General features: G+C 40.1%; 4 protein-coding genes across 9 annotated transcripts; all 4 read right to left on the minus strand.

Annotated features, from left to right (window-relative positions):
* Positions 1 to 1,896: 1,896 nt before the first annotated feature.
* On the minus strand, positions 1,897 to 7,331 carry mtfmt (mitochondrial methionyl-tRNA formyltransferase). Of its 6 annotated transcripts, XM_077520355.1 has the most exons (9): positions 6,796 to 7,322; positions 6,278 to 6,493; positions 4,734 to 4,856; positions 4,253 to 4,355; positions 4,067 to 4,142; positions 3,907 to 3,998; positions 2,628 to 2,706; positions 2,464 to 2,537; positions 1,897 to 2,370 (listed from the first exon to the last, which is right to left on the minus strand). In XM_077520355.1, exons 1-9 carry the CDS (start codon positions 6,999 to 7,001, stop codon positions 2,182 to 2,184), a joined length of 1,158 nt encoding a protein of 385 aa, XP_077376481.1. In that variant the 5' UTR covers positions 7,002 to 7,322; the 3' UTR covers positions 1,897 to 2,181. The 6 variants fall into 6 exon arrangements, with proteins under 6 accessions (XP_077376481.1, XP_077376479.1, XP_077376480.1 ...); XM_077520353.1 differs by having other exon boundaries at positions 1,897 to 2,537; positions 6,796 to 7,326; XM_077520354.1 differs by having other exon boundaries at positions 2,464 to 2,706; positions 6,796 to 7,325.
* Positions 7,332 to 8,342: 1,011 nt separating this feature from the next.
* Positions 8,343 to 11,218, minus strand: LOC144018176 (uncharacterized). The gene is made up of 6 exons (XM_077520383.1): positions 10,752 to 11,218; positions 9,988 to 10,029; positions 9,730 to 9,885; positions 9,122 to 9,235; positions 8,927 to 9,017; positions 8,343 to 8,849 (listed from the first exon to the last, which is right to left on the minus strand). Exons 1-6 carry the CDS (start codon positions 10,771 to 10,773, stop codon positions 8,501 to 8,503), a joined length of 774 nt encoding a protein of 257 aa, XP_077376509.1. The 5' UTR covers positions 10,774 to 11,218; the 3' UTR covers positions 8,343 to 8,500.
* Positions 11,219 to 12,257: 1,039 nt separating this feature from the next.
* Positions 12,258 to 14,132, minus strand: c4h16orf87 (chromosome 4 C16orf87 homolog). The gene is made up of 4 exons (XM_077520386.1): positions 13,851 to 14,132; positions 12,909 to 13,008; positions 12,527 to 12,733; positions 12,258 to 12,442 (listed from the first exon to the last, which is right to left on the minus strand). Exons 1-4 carry the CDS (start codon positions 14,115 to 14,117, stop codon positions 12,324 to 12,326), a joined length of 693 nt encoding a protein of 230 aa, XP_077376512.1. The 5' UTR covers positions 14,118 to 14,132; the 3' UTR covers positions 12,258 to 12,323.
* A 1,232-nt stretch (positions 14,133 to 15,364) lies between these two features.
* Positions 15,365 to 25,358, minus strand: vps35 (VPS35 retromer complex component). The gene is made up of 17 exons (XM_077520326.1): positions 25,254 to 25,358; positions 23,381 to 23,479; positions 23,174 to 23,270; positions 22,928 to 23,051; positions 22,337 to 22,519; positions 22,007 to 22,226; positions 21,834 to 21,917; positions 21,600 to 21,709; positions 20,822 to 20,918; positions 20,038 to 20,186; positions 19,181 to 19,388; positions 18,706 to 18,861; positions 18,515 to 18,637; positions 17,115 to 17,294; positions 16,794 to 17,033; positions 16,361 to 16,504; positions 15,365 to 16,118 (listed from the first exon to the last, which is right to left on the minus strand). The coding sequence occupies exons 1-17, from the start codon at positions 25,254 to 25,256 to the stop codon at positions 15,939 to 15,941; spliced, it is 2,397 nt and encodes a 798-aa protein (XP_077376452.1). The 5' UTR covers positions 25,257 to 25,358; the 3' UTR covers positions 15,365 to 15,938.
* Between the last annotated feature and the right edge of the window lie 1,593 nt (positions 25,359 to 26,951).

Genomic DNA, 26,951 nt, shown 5'->3' on the forward strand with positions numbered 1-26,951 from the left:
TGGCCCCATAGGTGGTTGCTATCTTAAGTCATGGAAATAATCATAACGGTTTTGTTCAATGAACACTATTCTGTAATGCAAGATTGACGTACAAGATGACGGTGACGGAGGTTGATTTAAATTTGGTGATTTATGGTCCCTCGCCATTGTGGCCAAGGTAAATATTTAAGTTTTTGATGAACATCACTCAACAGATATGTTTTTGTCGAAAAAGATGGAGATGAAGGAAGTGTTTATTGGAAATGAAACTGGAACATGTTTGATGGATTTTTTTGTGCAAGTGATTATGAACGATCAAGCTGGGACGAGAAAAAAAAAAAGAGAAACCGTTGAAATTAATCTGGTGTTTTATGGCCTCCTAGCGGCAGTCACTGTCATTGCACATGTAAACATTTCATTTGTCAAGAAGCGTGCTTAAGCTGACACCGAGGGAAGTTGTTGTTTTTTTGTTTTTTTTAACTGAACATCAAACTTGAACTTGTTCATTATAATGATTTATGGCCCCCTCGAGGCGGTCACCGTGGTAACTAACACAAGTGAGGCCTGAAACAATAGCCAATAATGATATCGCTCATATGGGAATGAAATTGTTCAATCTAACACTGCCTTCAGGACCGCTGGGAAGTTGCAATCCGACTCATAGAACGATGTAATCATCTGAATTATTTTTATTTTTTTTAAATCCATTTACCAAATAAGTTACTATTATTTGTGTTAAATAATCTAGTGTAAGTAATATTTTCGTTTTCTTCCTTCAGTTGTAAAGCAGAACTTCCAGTGGGCTTCCGATATGTTTGTGATTTCCCAGTTTTCCTGAACGCACCACTTCAAGTGTTTGGCGAAAGACGAAACGTGCAGCACGTGATGATGACAAAACGTCACTTTGGAACTTCAGATGTCATTTAGTGGGGATGACGTCAACGCTTAACACGTCACGTTTTGAGCTTGTTGTTTTATTTTGGAGAAAACTAAAGCTTGTTTTAGAATAGATGAATATGTGCACGTTCATAATAAAAGCACACAAACTCCTCAAAAAAAAAAAAAGTCTCTTTTCTTAACCTTGACCATTATTTTTAGAGTGTGAATATGAACAACAAAGTAAGAACTGCGAAAAAAATAAAACAAAGGAATAATGATTGATTTTTTTTTTTTGAAGTGCCAATTCAATTAAAAATGTTTGATTATGAAAGTTTAAAATTGAATAATTTTAAAGGTGTGAATTTAAAAAATAAGGTTACAGTTTGGAAAAAGTGATTATAATGAAAATTGGGGGAAAAAAAAAGTTGTGACACTGCCAAACATTTAAAATTTAAGATTAGGGAAAAACAATTAAGTGATGGATTTTATTGTGTGTGTATGATCATAAATAATGTCACTACTTTTTTGTGACAGACATTTCAATATGAAAAATATTTTTTACAATGTGATTACAAAAACTTTTTCAATATATGATCAAAAAATAAAAGATAAAAGAAAACATTTTAAAAAAAAATTAAAAATGTTTTTAAAAAATTAATAAAGATGAAAAAAGTGAATAAAAAGATGGTATGGTTACAAATACACAAATTTGAAAAATATCAAAGATAAAAATTTAAAAAGAAAAAATGATGAAAAAAAGATTAATTTTTTTAATGTTTGAAAAAAAATTAATAAAAAAAAAGATGAAAAAGGTTAATAAAGGGATAGTGTGGTTACAAATAAAAAAAAATAATTAAGAAAAAAAAACATTACATTTGAAAAAAGATTTTAAAAAAAAAAGGAAAAAAATGCTTTAAAATTAAATATTTAAAAAAAATAAAAAAGGTGAAAGTGAATAAAAAGATGGTGTGGGTGCAAATAAAAATAATAGTAAAAAAAAAAAACACGTGAGAAGATGTATATAAAAAATGCACACTCTTGAGTAATAACATTTCTTGTATTTAATTGAACAACAAGCCATAAATGTTGAGTGGACTGACTGGAGTCTTTGGACGCCAAACGTGCTGAAAACGTCAGGTGGCGCCCCCTATTGGCAGCGAGCACACTAATAAATGTCTGATCCTCCTCATGACAACATTCCATCATTAGCACGCCATTAAAATGTGACGTGACGCCTTTCCACGATGATCGAACACGACGACAAAAGTCGTTCGCACTTAAAAGTCAATAACGTCATCCATGTTTTGTTTTTTTTTCCCGTCGTCAGGAAACACCCGTGGTGCATTTGTGGGCGTGGCAACGAGGCGTCTCGCCAGTCGGCGCACGCCGCGGGCTGACGAAGGCGGCGGCGGCGCCGTGCGACCTCGCCGTCCGGTGCAAGTAACCGTTGTAAAAGTCGGCCGCCGTCAGACGCTTCTTCACGATCACCGCCTTGAACGACACCCAGCCGTCCTGCAAACAAACAAACACGCACGATCGCACGCACGCACACGCCGTCCCTTTAAGATGGCCGCCGGCATCGTGACGGAAGGAAACGCGAGTCACCTTGCAGCGGACGGCCAGCGTGTTGGATTCCTTGCGAAAGCTCACGGAACCCGGCGACCGTTCGACGCTCGCATCTGAAAAGAAACAAAAAACAATCGAAAGTCCTGATGAGCACAAACAGGAAGCGCGGCGACACAAAGATGGCGGCGGGCGACGAGACCGGCCTGCGAAGGAGATGTGACACGTCCCCGCAAAGCCCACCAGCCTGATGGTGCGACCCATCCACGTGCTCCGAAGAGGAATCTAAAACAACCCACCAAAAACCATCTGCGATTTTGCTTCAAGGGACAGAAATGTTTTTTTTGTTTTTTTTTTAAAAAAAGGTGTGATGACAAAAATCTAACAAATTATTATTCTTTCAGCGCGAAGATTTAGTTCTAAAAAGGTGACATTCCAGGAAAAAAAATAACAAACAAGGATTATGCAAAGAAAGATTTTCTAGTATGTAAAAAAAAAAAAGTGGAGACCAAAAATTATCTTTGAAAAAGAGGATTAAAAATCATTTTTAAAAAAGGAGACATTCTGGAAAAAGAAAAAAAACAAGGATTATGCAAAGTGAAATTAAAATAAATAAATAAATACACACACATATAGTATTTAAAAAAAAGGTAATAATAATAATAATAATAATTCATTATATTTATAGGCACCTTTTTAGACACTCAAGGACACTGTATAATTTAAAAGCACTTAAAAAAAAAAATCATTTTGAAAAGAGGATTAAAAATCTTTTTTAAAACATCGTGACTACAACAAATATATTTTTAAAGCTATGTTTATCGATTTTTTTCAAAGGTGATAAAGACTAACAAATCCTTTTTAAAGACTTGTTATACTTGAAAAAATATATATATATATTTAAACAATTATTATATAACAATTATTGAGAACAAAATGTTCAAAATTTTAAAAGAGGTTTGATTCCAAAAATAATTTTCAAGTGATATAATTATGAAAAATAAATCTGATAACTGATTTTTTTGAATCTGTCTGTGATGACTGTAAAATAATTCATAAAAATTTTTGATCATTATGAAGACTTTTTTTTTTTACAAAAGCATTATTAAAATAAGGTAAAACTGAGATTACAAAATTGACTTTTAAAAAAATGTGTGATGATTATGAAAAATGTCAGAAATGTGATGATTCTGTTTTTTCAATAGTAAAGAAAAAAAAAAAAGATATGAATAATGTTCTCCAATTTTGTACACATTTGTTCTGATCATCACATATTTTAAAAATATAAATAAATCATCATTCCACTTTTTTTTAATTAAACAGGTGTTATCACAGAAAATGCGCTGAAAAACAGTAAAAAAAAAAAAATTAAAAACAATTGTTTAAAAAACCCAATATGCATTTATTCATTTCTTTTGTTATTATTTTGAATCCATGGTGTAACGGTGTCACACTCCGGGCCACAAGAGGGCGCCGCTCGCTCACCCGCGACCCGATGGCTCGGTAGAGGCACTCGATTTGCCGGCACGTTTGCTCCTCCCACACGATCCAGCTCATGGAGGCGTTGATCTTTGGTGCTGCCGGGGAGAACAACCAGGATGTGTCGGTTCGTCGCCGGGGCAACCCAACAGGAAGCGGCTCATACCGTAGGTGGCGCCCGTCGGGCTCTGCTCCCGCTTGTCGGCCATCTTCTGCGGCAAGTTCCGTAACGTGTCCACGAGCTGCTTCCAACAGAAAAAAATAAAATAAAAAAATACAAATAAAGTCTTTGTTTGAACCACAGGAGGGCGCCAGTGTTCACAACTTGGGCCAATTGGGCGGTCCGACTCACCAGCGGCGCCGCTTCGGCGGCGAGAACGTCAGCGAGCTCGTCGGCCGTGCTGCCTTCGGGGACTGCGTGGACCGACTGGTTCAGGATGGGACCCACGTCGAACCTGAACGCAACACGCATAAATCATAAAATAATATTCATATGACTAATAATAATAATAACAAAAATAAAATAATCAATTAACAAATAATAAAATAATAAATAATAATAAAATTTATCAAATTAATAATAAGACTATAAATATGAATAATAATTTAAATAAATAAATAAACTAAAAATTAAAAATATTAAGAAATAATAATAAATAAATTATAAAAAATATCAATCCATCCATCCATCCATTTTCTTGACCGCTTATTCCTCACAAGGGTCGCGGGGGGTGCTGGCGCCTATCTCAGCTGGCTTTGGGCAGTAGGCGGGGGACACCCTGGACCGGTCGCCAGCCAACGTCCATCTCAAATGAGCTCTACTTCCTGTTTACCTGTGAGGTCGTATCTGCATGATGGTCACGGCCGTCACGGCGTCGCCGTTGAGGACGGTGTGGAAGATCGGCGCGGGGCCGCGCCAGCGAGGAAGAAGACTGGGATGGACGTTCAGGATGCCGCTGACGTGCAACAACAACAACAACAACATAAATAAAGAAATAATATTCATAGAAAATGTGACACCAAGGCACCATTTTGATGAGACATCAACAAGATAGTTCCCAATTTTACATTAAAAAAAATAAATAAATATTATTTATAATTTATATATACATAAATTATAAATATATAAGAGTAATATATAACAATAATATAAAAATATAAACAAATGTAAAATATAAATACAAAATATATGAATATAAGTAAATAAAAGTATAATACTCAACTATATTATAAAAAAATTACAAATTATTATTACTGTTTATAATTTATATATACATGAATTATAAATACATAATTGTAATACATAAGCAACGCCTGTTCTTAAAGCGCTTTATAGAGTTGAGAATCTATAATAAAAAAAATAAAAACTATTATTATTATTTATAATTTATATAAACATAAATAAATTCTAAATATATAATAGTAATATATAATAATAATAATAATAATATAAATACAAAATATATAATATAAACATAATAAAATATTAATATAAATGAATAAAAAATATAACAGTCATCTATAATATAAAAAAATACAAATTGTTATTATTATTATTTATATATACATAAATAAATTAGAAATATATAATAGTAATATATAATAATAATATAAAAATATAAATAAAGATATATAAAATATAAATGTAATAAAATAGAAATATAAATAAATACACTAATATAATAGTAATATATAATAGTATAAATATAATGGTTTATATATTTATATAATAATACACTTTTACATGAAATAAATTAATTCAACATTATTTAATAAGGCAAAATGTTTTGCATAAAATCTGTTAGCTTAGTGCTAACATTGAATTCAAAATACCTAACACAAATGTCACTTTAATTGTAAACCTTGATAGACGCTATGATAGCATAGAGCAGCAACACAAACAAACGCAACATCCTTTAGATGCCACGAGATGGCGGCAAAGCACTTAAAATGGAGAGGATCATAAAACACCAACACCATGCTACATAAACACTTTGTCGTCAGTGGTTTACATTACAGGGCGGCACGGTAGTCGAGTGGTTAGCACGTCCGCTTCCCAGTTCTGAGGTCTCCGGTTCCAGTCCAGGCTCGGACCTTCCTGGGTGGAGTTTGCATGTTCTCCCCGTGCCCGCCTGGGTCTTCTCCGGGTACTCCGGTCTCCTCCCACATTCCAAAGACATGCGTGGCAGGTTCATTGGGCGCTCCCAATTGTCCCGTCGGTGAGCGTGTGAGTGTGGATGGTTGTTCGTCTCTGTGTGCCCTGCGACTGGTTGGCAACCAGTCCAGCTGAGATAGGCGCCAGCAGCCCCCGCGACCCTTGTGAGGAAGTGGATGGATGGTTTACATTACATGAGGCTCATCGAGTGTCCTTACTCACTACGGGAACTTTTCGATGAGACTTTGGTGGAGCAGACAGCCAAAAGAGATGACCACGCCCACGTCAAAGCGTCCGCCCACGTCTCCCAACGGCCATCGGTGCAGTGGCAGACCCTCACGCCGGGCCAACTCCGCCACCGGAACGTCGGCGCTCAGCGTCGCCACCTCCAACGACGACACGGCGCCACCTGCACGACTGCTCGAGCACAAAAGGCCGCTTAGCGCGTTATTAGCATGGCTGCGGACTGACCTCCCTCTAGTGGTGCGTGCAAGAATCACAGCGTAAATACACTAGCTTTTTTTTTTTTTTTACCCTTAAGTATCGTAGCTCGTGCCTCAAGTTTGCACTCATAATGCAAGGCAAAAAAAAATATACAACTTGTAAACTCTTAAGTTGGGTCACTTGTACCTCAAGGCAACACTAACAACACTGGCAGACATGCGCAGTCAATGAGTAGGTAGCTGCTGCTGCTACTGATGATGATGATCAATATCAATCAAATTTTGTGGTGCTCTTACCTTTCTGCCGCAAGAGCCTTGAGGGTCTCTACAGCGAAGTGATCCGAGCCGAAGAACAGGAGCCTCCACGGGGGTCCGGACGAGAACAGGCGCCTGCGCGGCCCCCAAGGTGGCCACAGGGTTCCTGGCTTCCGCCCCGCAGACGCCCCACTGCCGCCACCGCCGAGCCGGAGGAGGCGGAGGACGGCCCCGCCGGCGCTCCGCATCCTCGCCGGGCAGTCGGGTGCTTCTCTTTGCTCGGAGAAGAAAACAACAAAGTGACTAGAAGGTTATTTACAACGCAAGCTGGACGGGAGACGTGGAGGCCGCCATGTTTACAAATACACTTCCGGGAAGGTTCTTCCTCGACGGATTTTGCTAACTTCAGCACCCCCGTCCGGATCTACTTGCACAGGACACTTAAAAAATAAAAATTACTTCCCTTTCGTTCCTTGTTACTCCTTAAACGTCAAGTAATTATGCGTAATATATTTACATATTGGAGAAATTGATAAAAGTCGAACTAGCTTGCATATTAATAAGCAAACAGGGTTTTTGTTTTTTATTGTGTGACACCGACAAATCGAAGCTTCAGTCGGAGAAACAGCGACACCTGGTGGCGTATTGGCTGTACTAATACTAATCAACACGATTTATTTATTTATTTTTATTTTTTTAAATACTGTACCGTAACGCGGGGTAGTCGAGTGGTTAGCACGTCCGCTTCCCAGTTCTGAGGTCTCCGGTTCGAGTCCAGGCTCGGACCTTCCTGGGTGGAGTTTGCATGTTCTCCCCGTGCCCGCGTGGGTCTTCTCCGGGTACTCCGGTCTCCTCCCACATTCCAAAGACATGCATGGCAGGTTCATTGGGCGCTCCCAATTGTCCCGTCGGCGTGCGTGTGGGCGTGGATGGTTGTTCGTCTCTGTGTGCCCTGCGATTGGTTGGCAGCCGGTCCAGTGTGTAATAACCTCGCCTGCTGCCCAGAGCCAGCTGAGATGGGCGCCAGCGGCCCCCGCGACCCTTGTGGGGAATAGGCGGTCATGAAAATGGATGGATGTACCGTAACGCTTTCACGGCAGCTGTAAAAGCGTTTTGCAGAACAATAATAAAACAATAAAAAACCAGCAAAAAGTTTTTCTGCCTTCCTACAAAGTGTACAGGATGTTAATTTTAATTAACATGTTTGTGTTTACATTATTACTGTTAATTATGGCGCATTAACTCAACATAATATGTATATATTTTATTAAATTTATTACATGGGGAAAAAATATATTTTTGCTGCTATGCTTTCATTTCTATATATCTGACATCATACCTTCAAAATAATTATTTTATTTATATAGGTATTAGCAATGTGTATGTTTCAATCTATAAAAATGTATGGCTAATATATTTATTAAGAATAAAAAAAGTTACATTTTAAAAATATTTTATATGTATTTAAAATGTAAGTTATTTAAAATATTTGATATGAATTTAAAATGTGAGTGTAACTTTTCTCGCTGAGATTACGTCGGCACACAAAACTTTTACAAGCAATCACAGAAACAAACAAAACATTTTTTTGTTGTTTTATCTATTTATTAGTATTATTCACATGATATTCTGTTGACCCAACAAGTCGATTTTTATGTTAATAATTGTGTGATGACCGATATCATCATCATCATCATCATCATGTCAGTCAATGGAAATGTACACCTGCTTTAAAAGTCAAAAGTGTTCATCTGTCTCCTTCATCCTTCATCTCGTCCTCATCCTCCCGCTGGACCCGGGCCTCGTCCTGGTCGTCCGGCAGGGGCGGCTCGACCTCGACCTGGTCCTGGTCCTGGTCGTCGTGGGCCGGGGCGTCGGCGTACAGACAGGAAGTGTTTCCGTCCTTCCACGTCACCACGATGCTCCCCGCTTTCACGTCGCCGGTGTCGCCGTTGCAGGGCGCCGGCAGCGCCCGCCGCGACGACGGCGTGGCGCAGGCGAACGCCCCATCGTCGCCTCCCGCCCACATTTGGTCCCCCGCGCCGCTGCGGGCCGCGGCAGCCGCCGCCTTGTACTTGGCGATCTTCCTCCTGTTCCTGAGGACGCAACAGCTGCCGAATTAGCTTGTGGGGCTACTTCATTAGCGTTAGCATTAGCGTTAGCGTGAGCGCACCTGCTAGCCATGGCGCCCATTCCGAGCAAGAGGAAGCCGACCAGAAGGCAGACGAAGGACAAACCCAACATCACAAACTTCCACACGGTCGCTGGAACAAATTTGAAATGTATACAAATGACACTAGAAATGACCTTTGACCTTGCATAAAAATCCCGCTTCCATTTTGTTTGTTCATGACAATTGAGTTCTTACGATCTTCGGTGCGATAAAACCATCGCAGATATTCTTTCTGCTCATCCGTCATGGTCGCCTTCTTCTCCGTTGTCGTCCGCTCGTCGTGCGGTGACGCTCGACGTTGACGCAAGCCTGAGATCAATAAATAACATCTCAAATAAAATAAAAGCAATAAAAACATAACGTCGTTCAATAGCTTTTCATTCGTTGAAATGATGAACCTTTCATATTCATCTGTTCATCCATCAATTAATTCAATCATTCCTTCATCATTCATTCATATCATCATGCAGGTCTTACTTCTTTTTTTTTTTGCTTTATTTAACAAATTGAAATCAAAAGCCAAAACACGGCAAACATTTAACAACACGATAAACTTACAAGTCATACACAACAATCTCACAACAACACAATAACAAGAAAAATATCGGGGGGAAAATATTGCCAGGGGTCTTACATGAAGAAATATGACAATCTTGACAACTTTCTTATTTTTAGAAGGAGATATGGACTGTAAATTGTATCTCTTTCAAAAACAGAAAAAAAAATAGGTTTCGACTTTATAAATTCACACTTGTGAATATAAAACTTAGCACGATATATTGAAAGATTCATGCGCCTCTTACGACTGATGTGTTCGTGGAGATCTTCTTCTTCTTCTTCTCCTCTTCCAACTTCTTGACGTTTGCCTGGCGTGAGTCGCCACCTGTCGGCGGTCGGCATCATTGCAGTAGCGCGGCCGACCAACGTGTTCCCGTCGCACCGCCACTCTAGCCCCGCCCCTTCACCACAGGGCAGCGTGACAGGATAATGACATCATACTCAGAGGCGGGGTCACAAAAGCAAGCCACAGTGTTTGTTTGTTTGTTTGTTTGTTTGTTTACCTGAGAGGAAGACGAAGAGAAGCAAACAACCAGCAAACATGTCTGAAAGGCACGACAAATTCGTTCATGTTATTTTTATTCTTATTCTTATCAAGCTTGTTATATCTTAACAAGTTTAGTTGTGACGCAAGCTATGACGTCATACACGAGTGAGCATGCGCACATTATTTAAACAGAATAAACACATTTTTACAAAAGATTACCTCATCTCAATATTTTCAGTTTCTGTTAACCATTTTTTTGTGTTTAAAATTCAATCTTGCCAATATAAATGACAAACAGAAGATAAATTCATATGACTAAAAGCGTGACGGGACTTTTTCCGTTTCTTTGTTGCCGGGCAGGAAAGCAAAAGTGTTGCAAACACGTGACATGATTGACTTTGCTTCCTCAATTTGACATTGACTTCATTTTGCACATTTCCTTTATATAAAGAAATTATTTGGGCCTTATTTTAACTCCATTGATATGCATTTTATGAATATTTTTTTAATCTAGCTTCAATAATATTCAGCAAAATATTACGTTTTTTAAATAAAATGACTTTTGCCTCAAGCCTGAAATTTTACTTGAGTTTCTAATGAGTTTGACCTAAAAATATCCGTTTTCATTTGTTAAAACCGGGAATACAAAGTATAACTTTTGCACTTTCCAGTCAGAATCAACCAATACAAAAATGCATTTTCATTGTGTCGTGTCAATTTGTGACGTCATCGTGTAACTTGGAAAAGTCCAACAAATAAATAAATAAAAAAAGAACTCACTGTGATGTTGCGTCTGCTGCATGGAATCCAAAGTAAGTGAAAGTTTGACTACTTTTTAGTCGGACTTCACCATCACGGGAACAAAGTTCGAAACTTGTTACTCTTTACACAGTGTGTGTGTGTGTGTGCGTGTTTTCATGTTGGTGTGACTCAGCGGTCAAACCGCGGCGGCCTTGGCTGCAACCATTTTTTTTTTTTTTTAAATATGCAGTGGAGGTCAACGACATCACGGCGACGAGGAAGAGAACACGATAAACACGTGTTGACTGAATGAATAATGAAACTGATCGAGGGGGTGGAGCTACAAGTGAACGGCCAATCACAAACGAGAGCTACGTTTCGCCATGAAACGTTTGCGCAGTCTTTGCTGCCTTCAAGTTGTATGTAATGATGGTAAATACCAAAGTTTCAACATGGCGGAGACCGCAGAAGGATTTGTGAATGACAAGAAATATGAACACTTATAAGGGTGTTAAGATCCGCTAGCACCACAGGCTGTTTTAGAATCTACATAATTACGTAGCATACACAATTTTGTAATAACAACATCATCAGATGAACAGAATTAGCAGTTTCCGAGTGGTAACATCCATCTTTCCCATAGCACGTGAAGGCAGACTATTATACAATTTTTATTCAACTTACGTGACCTGAAAAGCAAAAACATTATTATTTGCACCCAAAGTTTCGGGAAATGTTCATACTTGGTACTTACTAGACTGTTAAACTCACTGATCTCTATATATGACTGGATAGCCGATAGGCCAAGACGTCTTGCGGTCACGAGGCGGCCATATTGCTCCTCCCAAGAAACGTTTCTCGCCATACCATCCGATACATTTACAGTATCCAAATTGGAGAATATTTGAGACAGTACTGAGTAGAAATAGCGTGATTTATAGTTTTAAATTGGTTCAAACATAAACAAAAGGACTTTAGATATTTAACAACTTGCCTTAAATGCACAATGATGTTTAGTACAGGAGGAAACTTGATTTTTTTTTATTTGAAGAATTATAACTGTAATTCAACAAAAGATGCCTCTTCCAAATCTAATATTGGGGTCTAAAGAACAGAGCGATAAAAGAAAAAGGGGGTCTTCAAAGCAGCACATACTGTCCACTTGTTAATTATTCTTCTTAGCTGAATATGTCTCATAGTTTTGTACAGGAGTCTGCTGGTAAGATGGGAGGAGCAAGATGGCCGCCCTGTGACTTCAACAGCTTGTAGACTTCCTGCAAGCACAAGTTTGGGTCTTTGATCATTTTGACCACAGTTAGAAAAGTCTTAAAAATAAGTTCCAAGTTTCACTTTTCATGGTGGAGTTTCTGTTGTGGCACTTGAGAGAGTCGGGCTCCATTTTGACCAAAAGTACTTGCAACTTTTAGGTTATAAAAATATTCTTTTTTTATTCAACTTGGAGGACCTCATTAGGAATTCCATCCAAAAGGTTCCTGTTGCGAGTACGATCCCACATCCTGGTACAAGTAGAAGTTGAGAGACAAAGAATGTTGCGGCGGTTTTATTTCCAAGAAAGTCCGTGAGGGGCGGGCGTCGCCCCCTTGTGGTTGGTTACAAGATGAGCGTCTGCGCCAGGATCTTGCGGTTGATCTCGGCCAGCGCCACCGAGAAGACGAACGCTCGCTCGTCCGACAGGCCCGCGTACACGTCCACTTCCTTCTCTTGTTTCTCTAAACGCAAAACGCACAAACGCGCATGTCAACAGAACACGCGCTCACACAAAAGCAAAGACACGCCCACCACCGCCACCACACCTTTGTCGTCCTCGTGCTTCTTGACTCCGACCGTCTTGGGTCGGCCCCGCCCCCTGCGGATGGGGTCGGCCTGGCCGTTGGCCCTCGGATGATGCTGCTGCCTCCTGCCGTCTCCGGGGTCGCCGACCCCGCCCGCCGCCGTCGGGCCGCCGTCGGGACGCTCGCGCCGGACGCGCTCTGTGCGCCGCCGCTTGAACTCCAGCTTGTCTGCAAACGCACATTTTATTGCAATTATTTTAGACTGTTTGCTTACTGGGCCCATCGACTATCTGGATTCACTCAAGGGAGTTCCCGATGAAGCCATTTGCGACAAGGGGGCGGAGCCAGAAGTTTGATGGAGCTGGCCTCGGTGCTGCTGTTTTGGTTCGCAACAGGGACTCACCTGCCGCGTTTGTGGACGAGCACTCGTTCAACTTGGCGTTCAGGAGCTTCCTGCTAATGAACACGTAGCCGCACGGGCACGACTTGCACGCCACGGGAATCTGACACAAACAAACAAACAAACAAACAGGAAGTACAAGTTCACCACTTCCTGTTAGGTCTCGCAGGACAGAGCGACACCGTGTGGACGGATGATGACGTGCACGTCCGCAGTGCTCATTTGGATTGGAACTTTTCAAGTAGCAAAACTTGTTTTCTTACATTGACACGGTAAAATCACAAATAGCTAGATCTTAAATAATGTATCTTACTAATAACATGTTTGTAATCATGTTAATAAGCTATTTTGTGTCATTCAACAATCTGCTAGTTGTTGTGATTGTGTTATTTAGAACTGTTGCTAATATTTTGATCCTCTTGCATAGCAAAATATTAGAAACAGGCCTCATTACGACGTATTAAATTGTAAATGACATTTTTATGTTTGTAGAAGATTTGAAATACATTGTGTACATGTAAAATGCTGGTAAATGGATGTCGAATCATAATTTTGGCTGGTAAATGTGCGAACATTTTGAGGATATTTACTAAAGTTACATTTTGACGACACGGAATAAATTATTAAAAAAATATCAAAGCTCCATAGTTGGCATAGATTAACCGTCGCTAAGTAGGTTACACGTGCGAATAATTTAATCTTCGTTACTGAAGACTAGACGTTGAATTATTCGCAGGACAAACGTGAATATAAGTGGGGGTTTTTTCCTTGGAATTTTTTTTTTTTTTGGGGGGGGGGTGTCTTGAATGAAGAAAAATAGGACGTGTGCACGACACAGGCTCAAAACGTATTTCCGCCAAACGAGCTAACGCCAAGAATTAAAAAAAAATAAAAATACAAATAAGACATAAAAAAACAGATGAAATGAAAGACATATTCGCTCACCTGTTGGTCGCATTCGGGACAAGATTTTGTAGCCATTTTGACTTTCTTTGTTTTATTTGTCGACATAGTCTGACTGAACTGCAACAACGACGAACGGCTCGCCTTCGTCTTCGCCAACTTGTCCTCACATGGATGGAAACATGACAAAAATAAAATATTCCAAACGCGCTTATTATTAAATAGCCGACGCTCCCGGCCAAGCAGCCCTAACGTTGAAATTAAATTCTTTTTGAAAAGTAATAATTCAGGTCCTCGAGTTACGCGCATGCGCACACCGTGTCCTCCAGCTGCTTAGTCGCGTTCACTGAACGTGGGAAAAACAACAATTTCAGGCTTCTGTTTTTGTTTTGTTTTTTAAGAAAAAGATTACAAGTTTAAACTGGGAATTTATTTATAATATATTTACATGTATTTATAATCCCCAAGAGATCGTTCTATGACTTATGTGGGCTTCACGGTCCGCTCTCGAGCAATATTAAAACGGAAATGGGGAAAATTAAATTTGACGTTTCCTAAAATATAAGTACGGAAAATGTTTCTTTAGCCTGGAGCTAATGTTGCCCAATCATTATTTGTATTATCTCTTTGGTCACATATTTTTTTTAAATGAAACAAATCTATAAAAACTACACGTTATTCCTACTTCAATTAATATAACTATATCCTTGACATTAAGTACAAAAAGAATATTTGCGCATTTTATTTGCAATTTCCTTTGAACGCTCAGAATCAGAACCGTTATTTTTTTTTTTCTAGAATCAGAACCGTTAAATGTAGTATTTTATGATGTGAACTAAAACACTCCAAGGATCAACAACTGTAGACGCATATTTCTCCAAATGATGTAACTGACTCGTTTTCGGGGCGGATCCTTGTCATGTAGCTAGCCAGGAGGCATATTCCATACAAATACATGATTCATATGGCAGTGTGAGGCATGACATCACCCCAAAAAACAAAACAAAACACCCACTCCACTCACAACTATATGATACTAATACTACACTGTTCCTGTATTATCAGAAACTAATCCTAATCTACACGAATAATGCAGCTCTGCTTACCTTTTGGCTTTGACGTGGGAGTGCTTCGGCCAAAGTGCCCCCCCCCCAAACGTCATCCAGAAGCTGTTGCGTCATGTTTGGAGAAACTCATTGTGGGGGCGGATAATATGTAAATTAGACCCACTGTGATGTCACAGTATGTCAAAAATCAAACTGGGTTCGATTTTAGTTCCGGACGTTTATGTTTTGTCTTTTTCGCTCCCTCTCTTTTTTCCTTTTTCCTTTCTCTCTTTCGCCTCTCTTTTGCCTCTTTTCCTTCTCTTTACAAAAATGGTCTGGTTTTGCATTTAAATAATAATGGCCTTTTCAATAAAAGTTTCATTTTTTCCCCCAAAATAATTCGCCTCTCAATTGAAGGAAGGACAGAGTGAGAGAGACGAACTTCACTTAATCCACAAACTGTCTGTTTTTTGCGTTTGAACGCCTCTAAAAAATAACATACACAAGACATCAAATTTGAAGATATCAGACACTTCTTTTATATTAACGATAATACTTTATTTGTATCGATATAGTGCCTATGCAAAATTAACAAAAAGCAAAATACATTGTTAAGAATGTATCCTTTTATTTCCATAAATGACAACCTTAATTCTTATCGATTTCTCATGGGGTGTGATTTACAAGTGGTGGGGGGCGGGGCTTGCACACCGACACTTCCTCAACCAAAACAAAGAAAAAGACGAGCAGATGGCGGAAGGGAACACAAATCATCCACTTAATCTTAACACACAAAGCACGTGTTTGTCTTGTGTTTGAGGCCGATCATGTGATCAGGCAATGGAGGCGGGGCTTCGAGGACATTAGTGGACAACATGATGCAAGTTATGTAGCTTCTTCTAAAAAGCCATTTAAGCGTTTACTCCTTATCCGAGAGTAAACGCGCAATCGGCTTTTCCGACGCTCCACTCAAGGTCATCATACCGATTCGTCATCTTCATCAAAAATGGATGGCGGGAGTTCTTGGTGGTGGTGGGGGGAATGTTGGAATTCCAGGCGTGCATCGAAGCGGGCGCCACTGGTCTCAGAGGACCAGTCCCTCGTAGACGGGCCCCTCGGCCTCGGGGGCCTCCCTCTGCAGGCGCAGGTGCTCCAGCGTGTTGTGGAAGTGTTTGTTGATCTGCTCGCTCTCCTCGCTGGCCTCCAGGTTGGGCAGGTCCTCGCGGATCTTCTGGATCAGCTGGTTCAGTACCTGCACCGTCACCTGCGCTCGCAAAAGTAAAAAAAAATAAAATAAATACATCGCAATCATCAACTTACAGATTCGTATCGGGATTAATCGGTATCAACTCGAATTGTGACCTATGAATCGTGATACGGATCGAATCGCCAGATACTAGGCAATTCACACCCCTAATGCAGTGTAAAAACAAACAAACAAAATGGAGGCATGTTTGAAGCAAGCGGGACTGCGGTGTGGTCGTGACCCGGCGGAGACGATCTTACGGCATCGTTTTCCCTCTCGTAGAAGCAGACGTATCTGTTGAGGATCTCGATGAAGAGCTGCACTTGCAGCGACGGGTCCATACACTGGTTGGCGATCTTCAGAGCTTTCTTCAGACACTCCATCACACGCTTGCCGTCTCGGATCTGAAACAAACAAACAAACAAACAAACAAAACAAAAAAAACGCCAACAGTTACGTGTGTGTCGCAAAAAATAGAATACTGATACTGATAGAATTTCAAAAGACTAGAATACAGATAGATTTTCAAAAAAATATAAATAGATTAAAAAAATAAATAAAAATAAAATTAAAAAAATAAAATGTAAAATATATATAATTTATTAATATTTAATTAATAATGATTACTTAATAGATAATTATTAATGAATAATAAATGATATATAATTAATTATAATAAAGAGACGTCGGTACCTCTTCGTGGTTCTTGTCAGTGCTGCGTCCGGACCAGAAGAGGTGCGCGCAGATGCTGACGGCGCGACACTGGTCGGGCTTCTTGAGCAGCTTGGAGGCGGCCAGGGCGCACTGCGTCCGCAGCGGCTCGTGGTTCTCCTCGCTGAAGCACCTGGTGCGCTCGAACGTGCCGATGATCAGCGTGATGGCCGCCAGCTGCGCCTTCGAGTCGCTGATCTCGTCCTCGTACAGCGAGAAGGCCTGCGAAGAGACGTCGCCGATTGATTGGATCATGGATGAACGGCGGGTGGCGCGCCTCACGCGAGGAGGCGGGGCTCATACCTGCGACATGAACTCGTAGGCGACGGTCTCGTGGTTCTCAAAGCCGATCTCGCCGGCCGCCAGCGCCCCCTGCAGGAAGAGTCGCAGCGGCAGCTCGGCCAACTCGGCCTTGATTAAGGCGCTGATGGTCTGGTGCGCAAATGAGAAAATCTTCTGACACTTCTTCTCCCACTTATCGTCCTGAAGGAGGGACACCAAAAGTTAGAGAAACAAGTTCACGTTAGTTTTTTTTTTTTTTTTATTGTGAAAATAAGCACATCAAGCAGAAGAGTGACTCTGATGTGAATATTTTTGTTTTCATAACACCTCAAACATCTCAATGGTGGTTTTCTTCTATAAAGCTGCAAAAACAACATTTAGGAAGTTGCTTTTATTGTCCATAGAGGGCATCTAAAATAAAATAAAAAACTATACATGTATGGATAGATCTAAGGCCACTGAACATTTTGAGAGGAAACAAAATGATTTAGTTATCACACTTCTAAACCATGGCTCAAATTGAACCAATGCCGTAAAAAAAAGTTGGACTTGCCAAAAAAAAAAAAAAAAAGCGTTCCATGTTGATTTATTAACATATTCAAGGCCCCCAATATCGAATATTCCAATTTGAATTAGATTTTTATATATAGATTGATCATAATTAGATTTGCTCTTATGACAGAGGGCATCTAAAATAAAAATAAATAAATAAATAAAAACTATAAATGTATGGATAGGGCTGATGCTACTGAACATTTTGAGGGGTCGAAAGTAAAAAAATATTCAGAAATGACTTAGTTATCACACTTCCAAACTTTGGCTGAAATTTAACCAGAGGGCTAATTTTTTTTTTTTTTTAAGGCTTACAAGGGTTAAGCTGCAACGGCTTGTGTTCCCACATCTGTAATACTCACTGAATGTGGACCAGTACAAATAACAATACCAGTTCCTACCCGAAGTCACGCCCCAAAATTAACGGCAAGGCTCATGAGGCTAACGAATAAGGTGGATGATATATCAACAAAAAGAGAAAGCAGAGGTAGAAGTACAAGACAAAGATGATAAGAAGTAGAATAAGTAACAAAAGTATGACGTAGCAGAAGTAGTTGAAGGTGAAGTAGAAAGAGGAAGTAGAAAGAGAGGCGTGAATGTTAAAGTGTCTTTCGCCAAGTAAAAAGTCTGATTTGTCGATGCTGTTGCGGCAATAACGGCGAGTGACTGGCAGGAGGGAGGGAGGGATGGAGTGAGACTAGCGAGGCAGCGTAACGGCAGCTTTTATGAAGCAAAACAAAAGTTTGTGTGTTCAAAAATAAAGAAATGAATAAAAACATGCGCACATCACGATGGCGATGTTCAAACCATATATGCTGCAGGCCTCGAGGCGCGTGTGCGTGCATGCGGAGGAGCTGAAGGGGCTTTACCAGTGACGAGTTGTCCTTGTATCTGAAGGCCAGCTGGTAGGCGGCAAAGACCAGCGGCGGGAGCGTGTATCGGATCCTTTGGTTTCCGCCTGCGCCAAAGTGTTTGCGGGCCGTGTTCAGGATCTGCACGCAAAGTCGACACGTCAACGAGCAAGTCGCCCAGATGAAGATGACGATGACGACGGACCTACCAGGTACTGCTGATCGGGATCGTCCGAGTGCAGCAGATGAATGAAGCGACCCACGAGGCTCTGCTCCTCCGCAAAATCTTCGGGGTCCGGGTCATCGGCGGGCTGGTCCGGCTGGTCCTGGATCAGCGTGGACACCAGGTTCAAGATGGCGTCCACCTGTCGGCCCCGGCAGAAAGAGCGAAAGAGAGAACCTTTGGTGAAAATTGAATCGCTTTACTGTGTACATTTTTTGGGCAACTTACAATAGGAGAATTGTTTGTTAGCACAAACTAAATTCACCTGTCGCTTTTTTACAAAGGTAGTCATGTTAGTCAAAGCAGATCACATCAACAGGGACACACTTAACGACAAAAGCCACATATGACTCAAGTTAAAAAAAAATAAATAAATAAAAATGAACGTCTCAAAAAAAAAAAAAAAAGGCCGAACTGCATTTTGTCGACCAAACGGTTTCAGCACAACAAACAAGTCTCACCTGCTCTTGCGCCACAATGGTGGTGTTGTAGTCCAGCGTGTTGCTGAGCACGTAGCAGCTCATGCTCTTGCGAGACTCGTAGTCGAAGTACTCGAAGAGCGGCGGGAAGTGCTTGAGCTGCAGCACCGTCAGCACGTTGTTGTACGTGTCCACCGGGATCTTCAGCAGACGCGTCAGCTCCTTGGACACGGCGCTACTCGTCGCTATGCTGCACGACAGACGCACGCGACAATTCAGACTAGGCGTGGTCCAAAAAAATAGCGTCTGCGATATTACCGGTCTATTTTTTTTAGGTGATCAAAATTTGACATATCGCAAAATTGAGGTGATGACGTAATGCGGAACATTATACGTCTTCGTGTCAACTTGGACGTACGCGCGTCGTTCGCTTCTGCACAAAACAACAACCAAAAAAACAATCGTTTGCAAATCGTGCAGGAAAACTGCTGCCATAAACATATAAGCAGCTTGTGTGGTTGGGGGTGAACGAAAGTTCATTAATTACTGGAGCACTCTTGATTAGACGCAGTCCTTATTTAAAAAAAAAAAAAAAAAAAAGACGGTGGTTGGTTAATACTGAAACGGTCGCGTATCGTTTGGCCAAGATCAACAGTCCGCTGTGTTTATTTTACCGTGACCGGTAATTGGCCATCTAATTCACGTGAGTTTGTGATGCTAATCAACCGCTAAGCTAATATGCTCTCGACGAGAAGTGCACGTTTCTATCGCGCGGCGCCCTAAAAGTGCACATTTGCCTTATTCATACCCAATCCAGTAAGCGAAGGGGGTTGTTTCAGTGAAAATGGCTGCCAGTCACTGAGTTCCTAATAAGCTTTGGAAATGCGGGAGTGACGTACTGTTCCAGGTTGAGCTTGTTGAAGATCTCCACGGTGCTCTCCAGCACTTTGTCCACGTAGTCCACGCGGTCAGGGTAACACTTCATGGCGAGATTAATGAGCGACACCTGCAGGGACACCACGTCCTCCGATGGCATGTCCTGACGCGACTGCAATGAAAACACACCGAGGAAACCCCAGGCCGACACAATCAAAACATGAGAACGTTTGACCATGGCAAAGCGTTTGCTATTCGCCTCAAGGTAAACACCGACACTCACTTCTCGTGTTGAAAGCAACGGTTGACGTGACGTCCACTTGACAAATACAAACATCCACGGCAGTTACTAGTTGACTTTGAAATGCACACATATATAGAATATACATGTGTATTTATTAGCGCTACATGATTATGGCAAAAAAATTGGAAGATTTTATACACTTGCCAACATAAAAGTTGACATTTGTTTACCTAACACTTGTATGGTTGAAACTTAATTCATTGGTTATTTGAAGTTAAAAAAATATTGAGTAAAAAGGACTGGAAAACATTTTCCGCCACTAGGCGGCATCAACGTTTCATGTTAGTAGTTGGTGACTGGAAAAATACAATTTTCTTTACACATGAAGAGCAAATTAATTGGAAAATTAATTTTCATAAAGTCCACAACTTAATGATTTCCAATGACCAGGGGAAACCATGATAATTAAAAAAAAAAAAAAAACTTTGCTGATAATTCTTTGCCTTTTATTTTCTTTCCTTTCACTTTTATATTCCATGTTCGATGTTCCATAAGTACACTACCTGTATAACTGTTGCCACTTGCTGCGAGAAGATGTCAAAAAGTTTGATCTCTGCTGGAATCCCGGGTCCGTCTTCTCGGTGGGCGAACAGCGCCAGTCTGAAAGGAAATGCTGGTGATCAACGTCAGGCACCACTCAAAATGGCCTCAAGATCATTGTTTTGTTTTGTAAGCTATTATAGTTTGGGAATTTTTCGTTTTAGCTATTTCGTTTTTTTTTTCTTTTCTCTCTCGTTAGTTTCAATTCATTTTCAGGGTGGTTTTGTTAGTTTTAGTTATTTAATAAATGCTTAGTTTTAGTAAGCTTCAGTGTTAGTTTTTTTCTTTATGTGTATGACTTGTGCGCAATATTTAAATCTGAAGGTGCTTTTCTATTGGCTGCCGCTAGAGGACGTCACATTTTCAATCGTCCTTATTCCGGTTAATATTGATTGATTGGGTTTTATTGAACATACAAACACATCACAAGTATAAAATACAAGTTGTAGTTCAAAAAAAGAAAATCAAATTAAATCTACTTAAAAATCACATTTAAAATCATCCCCAAAGACTCATGCATTAAATTAATTACCAAAGACTAAAAGGAAGGACATTTTTGCTATCGTTATAGTTTTGTAAACATAAAATGTATTTCAGTTAGTTTTCGTCTTTTTTAAAAAGCACTTTCGCTTTTCTTTTATTTCGAAATTGATTTTTTTTTATTTATTTTAGTTGTAGTTTTTTTTTTGTTCATTTCAGTTAACTAAAATAACCTTGGCGTTAACCAGGACTTGGCCGCACCTGTCAATGAGGGCGATGATGATGTTCTTGACGTTGACATGCTGATGAAGCTCGGCGCAGGAGCGCAGGAAAGGGTTGAGGGTCTGCAGGTGAAACTCATCCGGGAACACCTGCCGTGAGCGGAGAAGAAGACAAGGAAGCAGAAGAAGCAGAAGCAGAAGAAGAAGAAGAAGAAGAAGAAGAAGAGTGTTGAGGCTCGGTGGGCACCGACAACGGCTTTGGCGTTGCGTCTACCTGGATGATGCATTCCATCAGGTACTCCTGCGCCAACGAGTCTCGGCAGTTCACGACCTGCTCCAGGACGCCGGGAAGAACAACCTGTTCGGGGATGGCGTCAAAAAAAGTCAACATCAACTAGCCTACTACAGTACATGACCCATTTTTTTTAATTTTTTGTTGTTACTCGCCTGCTTGTACTTGTCCACGTTGACACCCTCCAGCTGGCTGAGGCGGACCAGGTTGGTGCCCACCAGGATGCGGAGCTCCTGGCGCTCCTTCTCGCGCTTCTCCCGGTCGCGACTGTGGCCCTGGTGCTGCATGCGCACCCACAACTTGTTCATCTCGGCGAAGTTGAGCAGCACAAAGTCGATGGAGTCGTTGATGTCGCCCGTCATCTCCTCCGGCCCTCTGGTGGACAGCAAAAAAAAAACACTCGTGTTCTAGTATTCATTTCGTCAACAAAAACTAAAGCGTCGGGTTTAAGGAGGACACCGGCAGATGTGTCGGCTGGTTCTTACTCGGTGTGCTCGCCGTCGTCGGGCAGGATGTTGCGGGTGCACTGCAGCAGGTAGTTCCTGAGGAAGAGGCCCCTGAGCGGGTGCTGCACGCCGCGGCACATCTCCACCAGGTCCTTCAGGATGTCTTTGCGAGACTGCGGGAAGGAGCGCACGTAGACCACGCCCACCGTGATCAGCAGGTAGCTACGCACGCACACAAAAAACAAACGTCAGTGTGCTGTGCTCAGATTTTTTTTAAACTATTTTTACAAGACGCATTTTGTGGTTAATGCATTACAGATCAAAGAGAAATGCAATAACATTTCAAAAAGTGTGCATTTTTGGATATTTTGAATAATTTTCTCGTATTAAACAAATTTCTCATGTTTTTCTTTGTGTAACATTTTATATTTGTCTAATAGTTTGGATTTTTTTCATCTATTTGATTTATTTATATTCTTTATATTATATTTTTATATCGTTCTCTTTTATTTTATTCTTTAATATTGTTGTATTGTTTACTAGAATTTAAAAAAAATATATTTTCTAATATCTGTGTAATTTTCAGTTCACGATTTGGTATGTTTTCTTTCCAGCGTTGGCACTACTCACAGCCTGGGAATGATGTTCCCCGCGTACTGGACCAGCTCGTACAGGTCGGCCACCTTGCGCCCTTTGGCAAACTCGTCCGTGAGGTAGACCTCCAGGTAGTGCAGCTCGTCCGAGATGGCCATGTCTTCTCACGCGCCGCTCGTTAAGGAGCAAAAACCACACCGTGTCGATTAGTAATCTAATAGCACGTTGTCTGGATGTTTTGCCTTTTCCCACGAGTTATGCACAGGATAGAATTGAGGATACAGAGCTCATAGTAGCTTTTGGGAGACAGCATGGAGGTCCGCAGTTCTCCCAGCATGTTGGAGGCGTGTTTCAGCGCGTCCATCAGCTTGTTTTTGTCCTGTGGCGCGAAAGAAAACGACAAGCAAAACAACAATCCCGTGAGTTGAGTAGAAGAGAGCCTAATCTCGTGAGCTCACATGACACGACGTCACGTCGAAATCTTCCTACCAGGCATCGTTTCATCTGGAAGGACTGGACCTTGACGGCCTGCACGGCTTCGTCCAGAAGCTTCTCCTGTTCATCCTGAGGAGACTGCTGCGTAGTCGGCTGAAATAAGAACAAAAAAAACAAACAAAAAAAAAAGACATTTTTAACTCATTTGCTCCCAAAATCGTATAAATATGTTTTGTTTTTTTTCCAGCTCGAGTTTCACAACTACGGAAGCGCATTGCATTCACTTGAAAAAAAAAAAAAAAAATCTGTTTTTCTGACTAATCTTTTGGGGAGCTTTGTTTTTTTTTTTTTGAGTAATTTTTTTTCATTTTTCTGTTTTTCTGAATATGTTTTTCCTGTTTTACTAAATATTTTTTCTGTCATAATAATAGTTTAAAAAAATAAATAAATTCTGAATAACAGGGAAAAATTATTCAGAAAAAACAGAGGAAAAATTACTCAGAAAAAGAGGGGGGGAAACATTATTCCAAAAATAACAGAAATAAAAATATTTAAAAAAAAAAAAAAAAAAAAAACAGAAGTTGGTGCTCTGTTTTTATTTATTTATTTATTTTTTAATATGTCTCAGAGGTAAAACATAAATAAGATGGTGCTCTGTTTTTTGGATTTTTTTTTGGGGGGGGGGGGTGAATGTCTCCCCCCACCCCCCGTTTTTCTGAATATTGTTTTTTTCTCTCCTGTTTTTCTGAATATTTTTTCCTTCTATTTTTCTGCAGATTTTTTTTTTTACCCATTTTTCAGATTTTTTACGACAGAAAATTTTTTTTTAGTAAAACAGAATAAAATATTTAAAAAAATACTAAAAAAAAAACAAAAAAAAAAACATAGCTCCCCCTAAGAAAAATAGTCAGAAAAACAGGAGGTGTTTTTTTTTTCTTTTCAAGTGAATGCATTATGCTTCTTTACACAACTAACATCTCTTCACTGGTCTAATAATTTATCAACTGCAACACCATAACATTACATTCTTGACTCATTTGACAATCGGAAAAACAATGACTTGTTCAAGTGATGACTAGTTTGAAATTGGTGCAGCTCACCAGTTTAATAAATTCACAAGTCATAACTTTGTCAATATTCATCACAGGCATCATCTCCAGAAAGTGTGCCTCACAACACTCAAAAATCAATTCCTTTTGAACATTTTGCACACATACCTACAAAACGGAAAAGTGTGAGGCAGATATACGAACCACCTCAGCACCATGCAGCCACTTTTTCCTCAACACAAGTATTGTATTTAATGCAACCAGATTTTTGCACATTCAATAAGTGGAATAAAAAACATTTATATTTGATTAGATATTAATGTAACGACAGTGAGCTTCATAACAAGTGTTCATTCAGTTAGTTCATTGTTAGACAGTGAGGAGGAAGTTAAGGCCGAGCTAATACGATTATTAATGCATGTGAGCAAATAAAACTATTGGAACACATGATCTGCCTTCTCACGACATTTAACAGAGGCACAGCTAAGATAAGCTATGCTAAACTAAGCTAACAACATAAAACAGGCGTCAGAATCTCCCCTCAAAAAGTGGCTCAAATAACAACAAATGACACGCTTTGCCGGTCCCACGCCGCGAATAACACGACGAAAGAGCGCAGAAGACACATTTCATTTTACATTTCGCAATTACAACGTTTTTGTCTTGAGCTGGAAGCCGCTGTTAGCTTAGCTTAACCTAGCCTAGCTTAGCTTAGCTTCCATTTCTGCACTACGAAAGCGTTTAGGCCAAAACGGCGCTAAATGAAAATGCTCGTCTGCCTTTTTTGGATCGCACACGAGCAAAATCTATCCCATAAATGCCCAGCTCGGAAGCATTCAAAGGGCGGGCGTTGCATTGAGTCGATACGAGCCACTTACCATGGTTCGGAGTTGGGTGTCAGAGCAGTCCAACGGCGTTGCCTGCCTGTCATGTGACTGCCAGTGCCGAGATGCGTTCACGAACTTCCTGCGCCTGTGCACAGTGACAGGCGGGGTCGTCGTCAGGGACAAGGACGTCAACGTGCATATAATAATAAGAACAATAACAATAATAATAATAATAATAATAATGATGATGATGATAATAATAATAATAATAATAATAATAATAATAATAATAATAAAAATAATAATAATACATTTTTAATTAATAGAGCACGTTAGTGACAACTGGAACAAAGTGCTTACTATATCGACCATAATACAACCCACAATACATAAAATAATAGGGCATACATAGATAGATAGATAGATAGATAGATAGATAGATAGATAGATAGATAGATAGATAGATAGATAGATAGATAGATAGATAGATAGATAGATAGATAGATAGATATGTGCTCATTGTTACTTTTGTGTTTTCGTGCATATATGATAAAAAAAGATCTTGAATTCATTGTGCTTTGTGAAACTCATTTGTTTGCCTTTGTTTTCAACTGGTTGATGCTTGGTAATAAATCATACATTACCGGCTAGTTTGAGCGCCGTTTTACTTTTTAAAAATGTATGTTGTCGAAAAATGGACTGAAAACATCTGTCCAGCATGGTGCCTCTCAGTGGACCGTACCACCTGCCATGTTTACGCAGGGAATATTCAGCCAATGCCTCAGTTTCTCAAAGCTCTGACTTCTAATTACGAAACGTCTAAAGTAAATGTTTAAAATAACTTAACATTATTAAAAAAAAAAAAAAACACATGACGAATGAATAAGAAGATCTGAAATTGCATCCGAGTAGTCACAACCCTCCTCCCCCCTACTGGAGCGGTGTAATGGTAGCGTCCCAACCGAGGGGGAGCGCCTGCCATTTTAACACAGTAACGGCTAGCTGTCACAATCTGTCAAGTTAGGAGTACTCGCCGCTTTAAACTTAACGATTTTGAAAGTGTACAGCACAACATAACATTACATTTAGCGGACAGCGTCCAACACGGCACCTTTGGTCTGAGCCAAAAACCAGTCAAATAAACTGTGGCGTAAAAGACGGGTAAGTTGTGCTAATTTCAAGTTGAGAAAGGCTTGTTGGGAAGCTAGCGTACGAGCCAGCTAGCCTCGGCTAGCTGAAGGTGCGTGTGCGCGCGCACCCCACAGCTGACTGTCAAACTTGTTGGTCTTGGTTGACTAAACGTTGACGCTAAACAGTGCGACTAGTACGCTATGTGTGGCGTTTGTGGTGAGAGGCTGGTGTTAAGTGGGACCAGTGTGAACACCTTTAGGTCACTATTAATAAATTATGTTTTGGTCACTATTTATATCCGAAAGGATGGTGCACGTGATGTCAGCTACTAACGCGGAAGTTTGTTCAAAACGGGGAAACTTTATTGCACCTTGGAACAATAACAGTGGAAGTTGGTGTACATTTGGTGAGAACAGTGCTTCTCAATTATTCGTTTTTTATTTTTTTTATTTTTTATGCATCATTGAGTAATAGACAATATGAGTAAAATAAACATTTTTTTCACAACATTTATTTGTTAGATCATTGTGTGATTGCAATTAAATGCATTAAATATAATACTAGTACATAAGTAAATGTGATTTAATTCGTTTATTATTAAATGAACAATTTTGCATT

Source organism: Festucalex cinctus, chromosome 4 (assembly GCF_051991245.1).
Source record: "Festucalex cinctus isolate MCC-2025b chromosome 4, RoL_Fcin_1.0, whole genome shotgun sequence".
NCBI classification, from domain to species: Eukaryota; Metazoa; Chordata; class Actinopteri; order Syngnathiformes; family Syngnathidae; genus Festucalex; species Festucalex cinctus.

What these genes read in the sequence shown, in the direction of transcription:
- mtfmt (XM_077520351.1), bottom strand. Translation starts at nt 7,001, where the DNA reads ATGCGGAGCGCCGGCGGGGCCGTCCTCCGCCTCCTCCGGCTCGGCGGT. An exon ending in ATGCAGATACGACCTCACAG is followed by an intron (nt 4,356 to 4,733) that starts GTAAACAGGAAG and finishes TGTTGCGTTCAG; the next exon opens with GTTCGACGTGGGTCCCATCC. An exon ending in ACCGAGCCATCGGGTCGCGG is followed by an intron (nt 2,707 to 3,906) that starts GTGAGCGAGCGG and finishes GGGTTGTTTTAG; the next exon opens with ATTCCTCTTCGGAGCACGTG.
- LOC144018176 (XM_077520383.1), bottom strand. Translation starts at nt 10,773, where the DNA reads ATGCAGCAGACGCAACATCACA. An exon ending in TCTCCACGAACACATCAGTC is followed by an intron (nt 9,236 to 9,729) that starts GTAAGAGGCGCA and finishes TATTGATCTCAG; the next exon opens with GCTTGCGTCAACGTCGAGCG. An exon ending in GTTTTATCGCACCGAAGATC is followed by an intron (nt 9,018 to 9,121) that starts GTAAGAACTCAA and finishes AATTTGTTCCAG; the next exon opens with CGACCGTGTGGAAGTTTGTG.
- c4h16orf87 (XM_077520386.1), bottom strand. Translation starts at nt 14,117, where the DNA reads ATGCGCGTAACTCGAGGACCTGAATTATTACTTTTCAAAAAGAATTTA. An exon ending in CTCGTCCACAAACGCGGCAG is followed by an intron (nt 12,734 to 12,908) that starts GTGAGTCCCTGT and finishes GTGCGTTTGCAG; the next exon opens with ACAAGCTGGAGTTCAAGCGG. An exon ending in GAAGCACGAGGACGACAAAG is followed by an intron (nt 12,443 to 12,526) that starts GTGTGGTGGCGG and finishes TTTTGCGTTTAG; the next exon opens with AGAAACAAGAGAAGGAAGTG.
- vps35 (XM_077520326.1), bottom strand. An exon ending in TCCAGATGAAACGATGCCTG is followed by an intron (nt 23,271 to 23,380) that starts GTAGGAAGATTT and finishes TTCGCGCCACAG; the next exon opens with GACAAAAACAAGCTGATGGA. An exon ending in AAGTGGCAACAGTTATACAG is followed by an intron (nt 20,187 to 20,821) that starts GTAGTGTACTTA and finishes TTTTCATTGCAG; the next exon opens with TCGCGTCAGGACATGCCATC.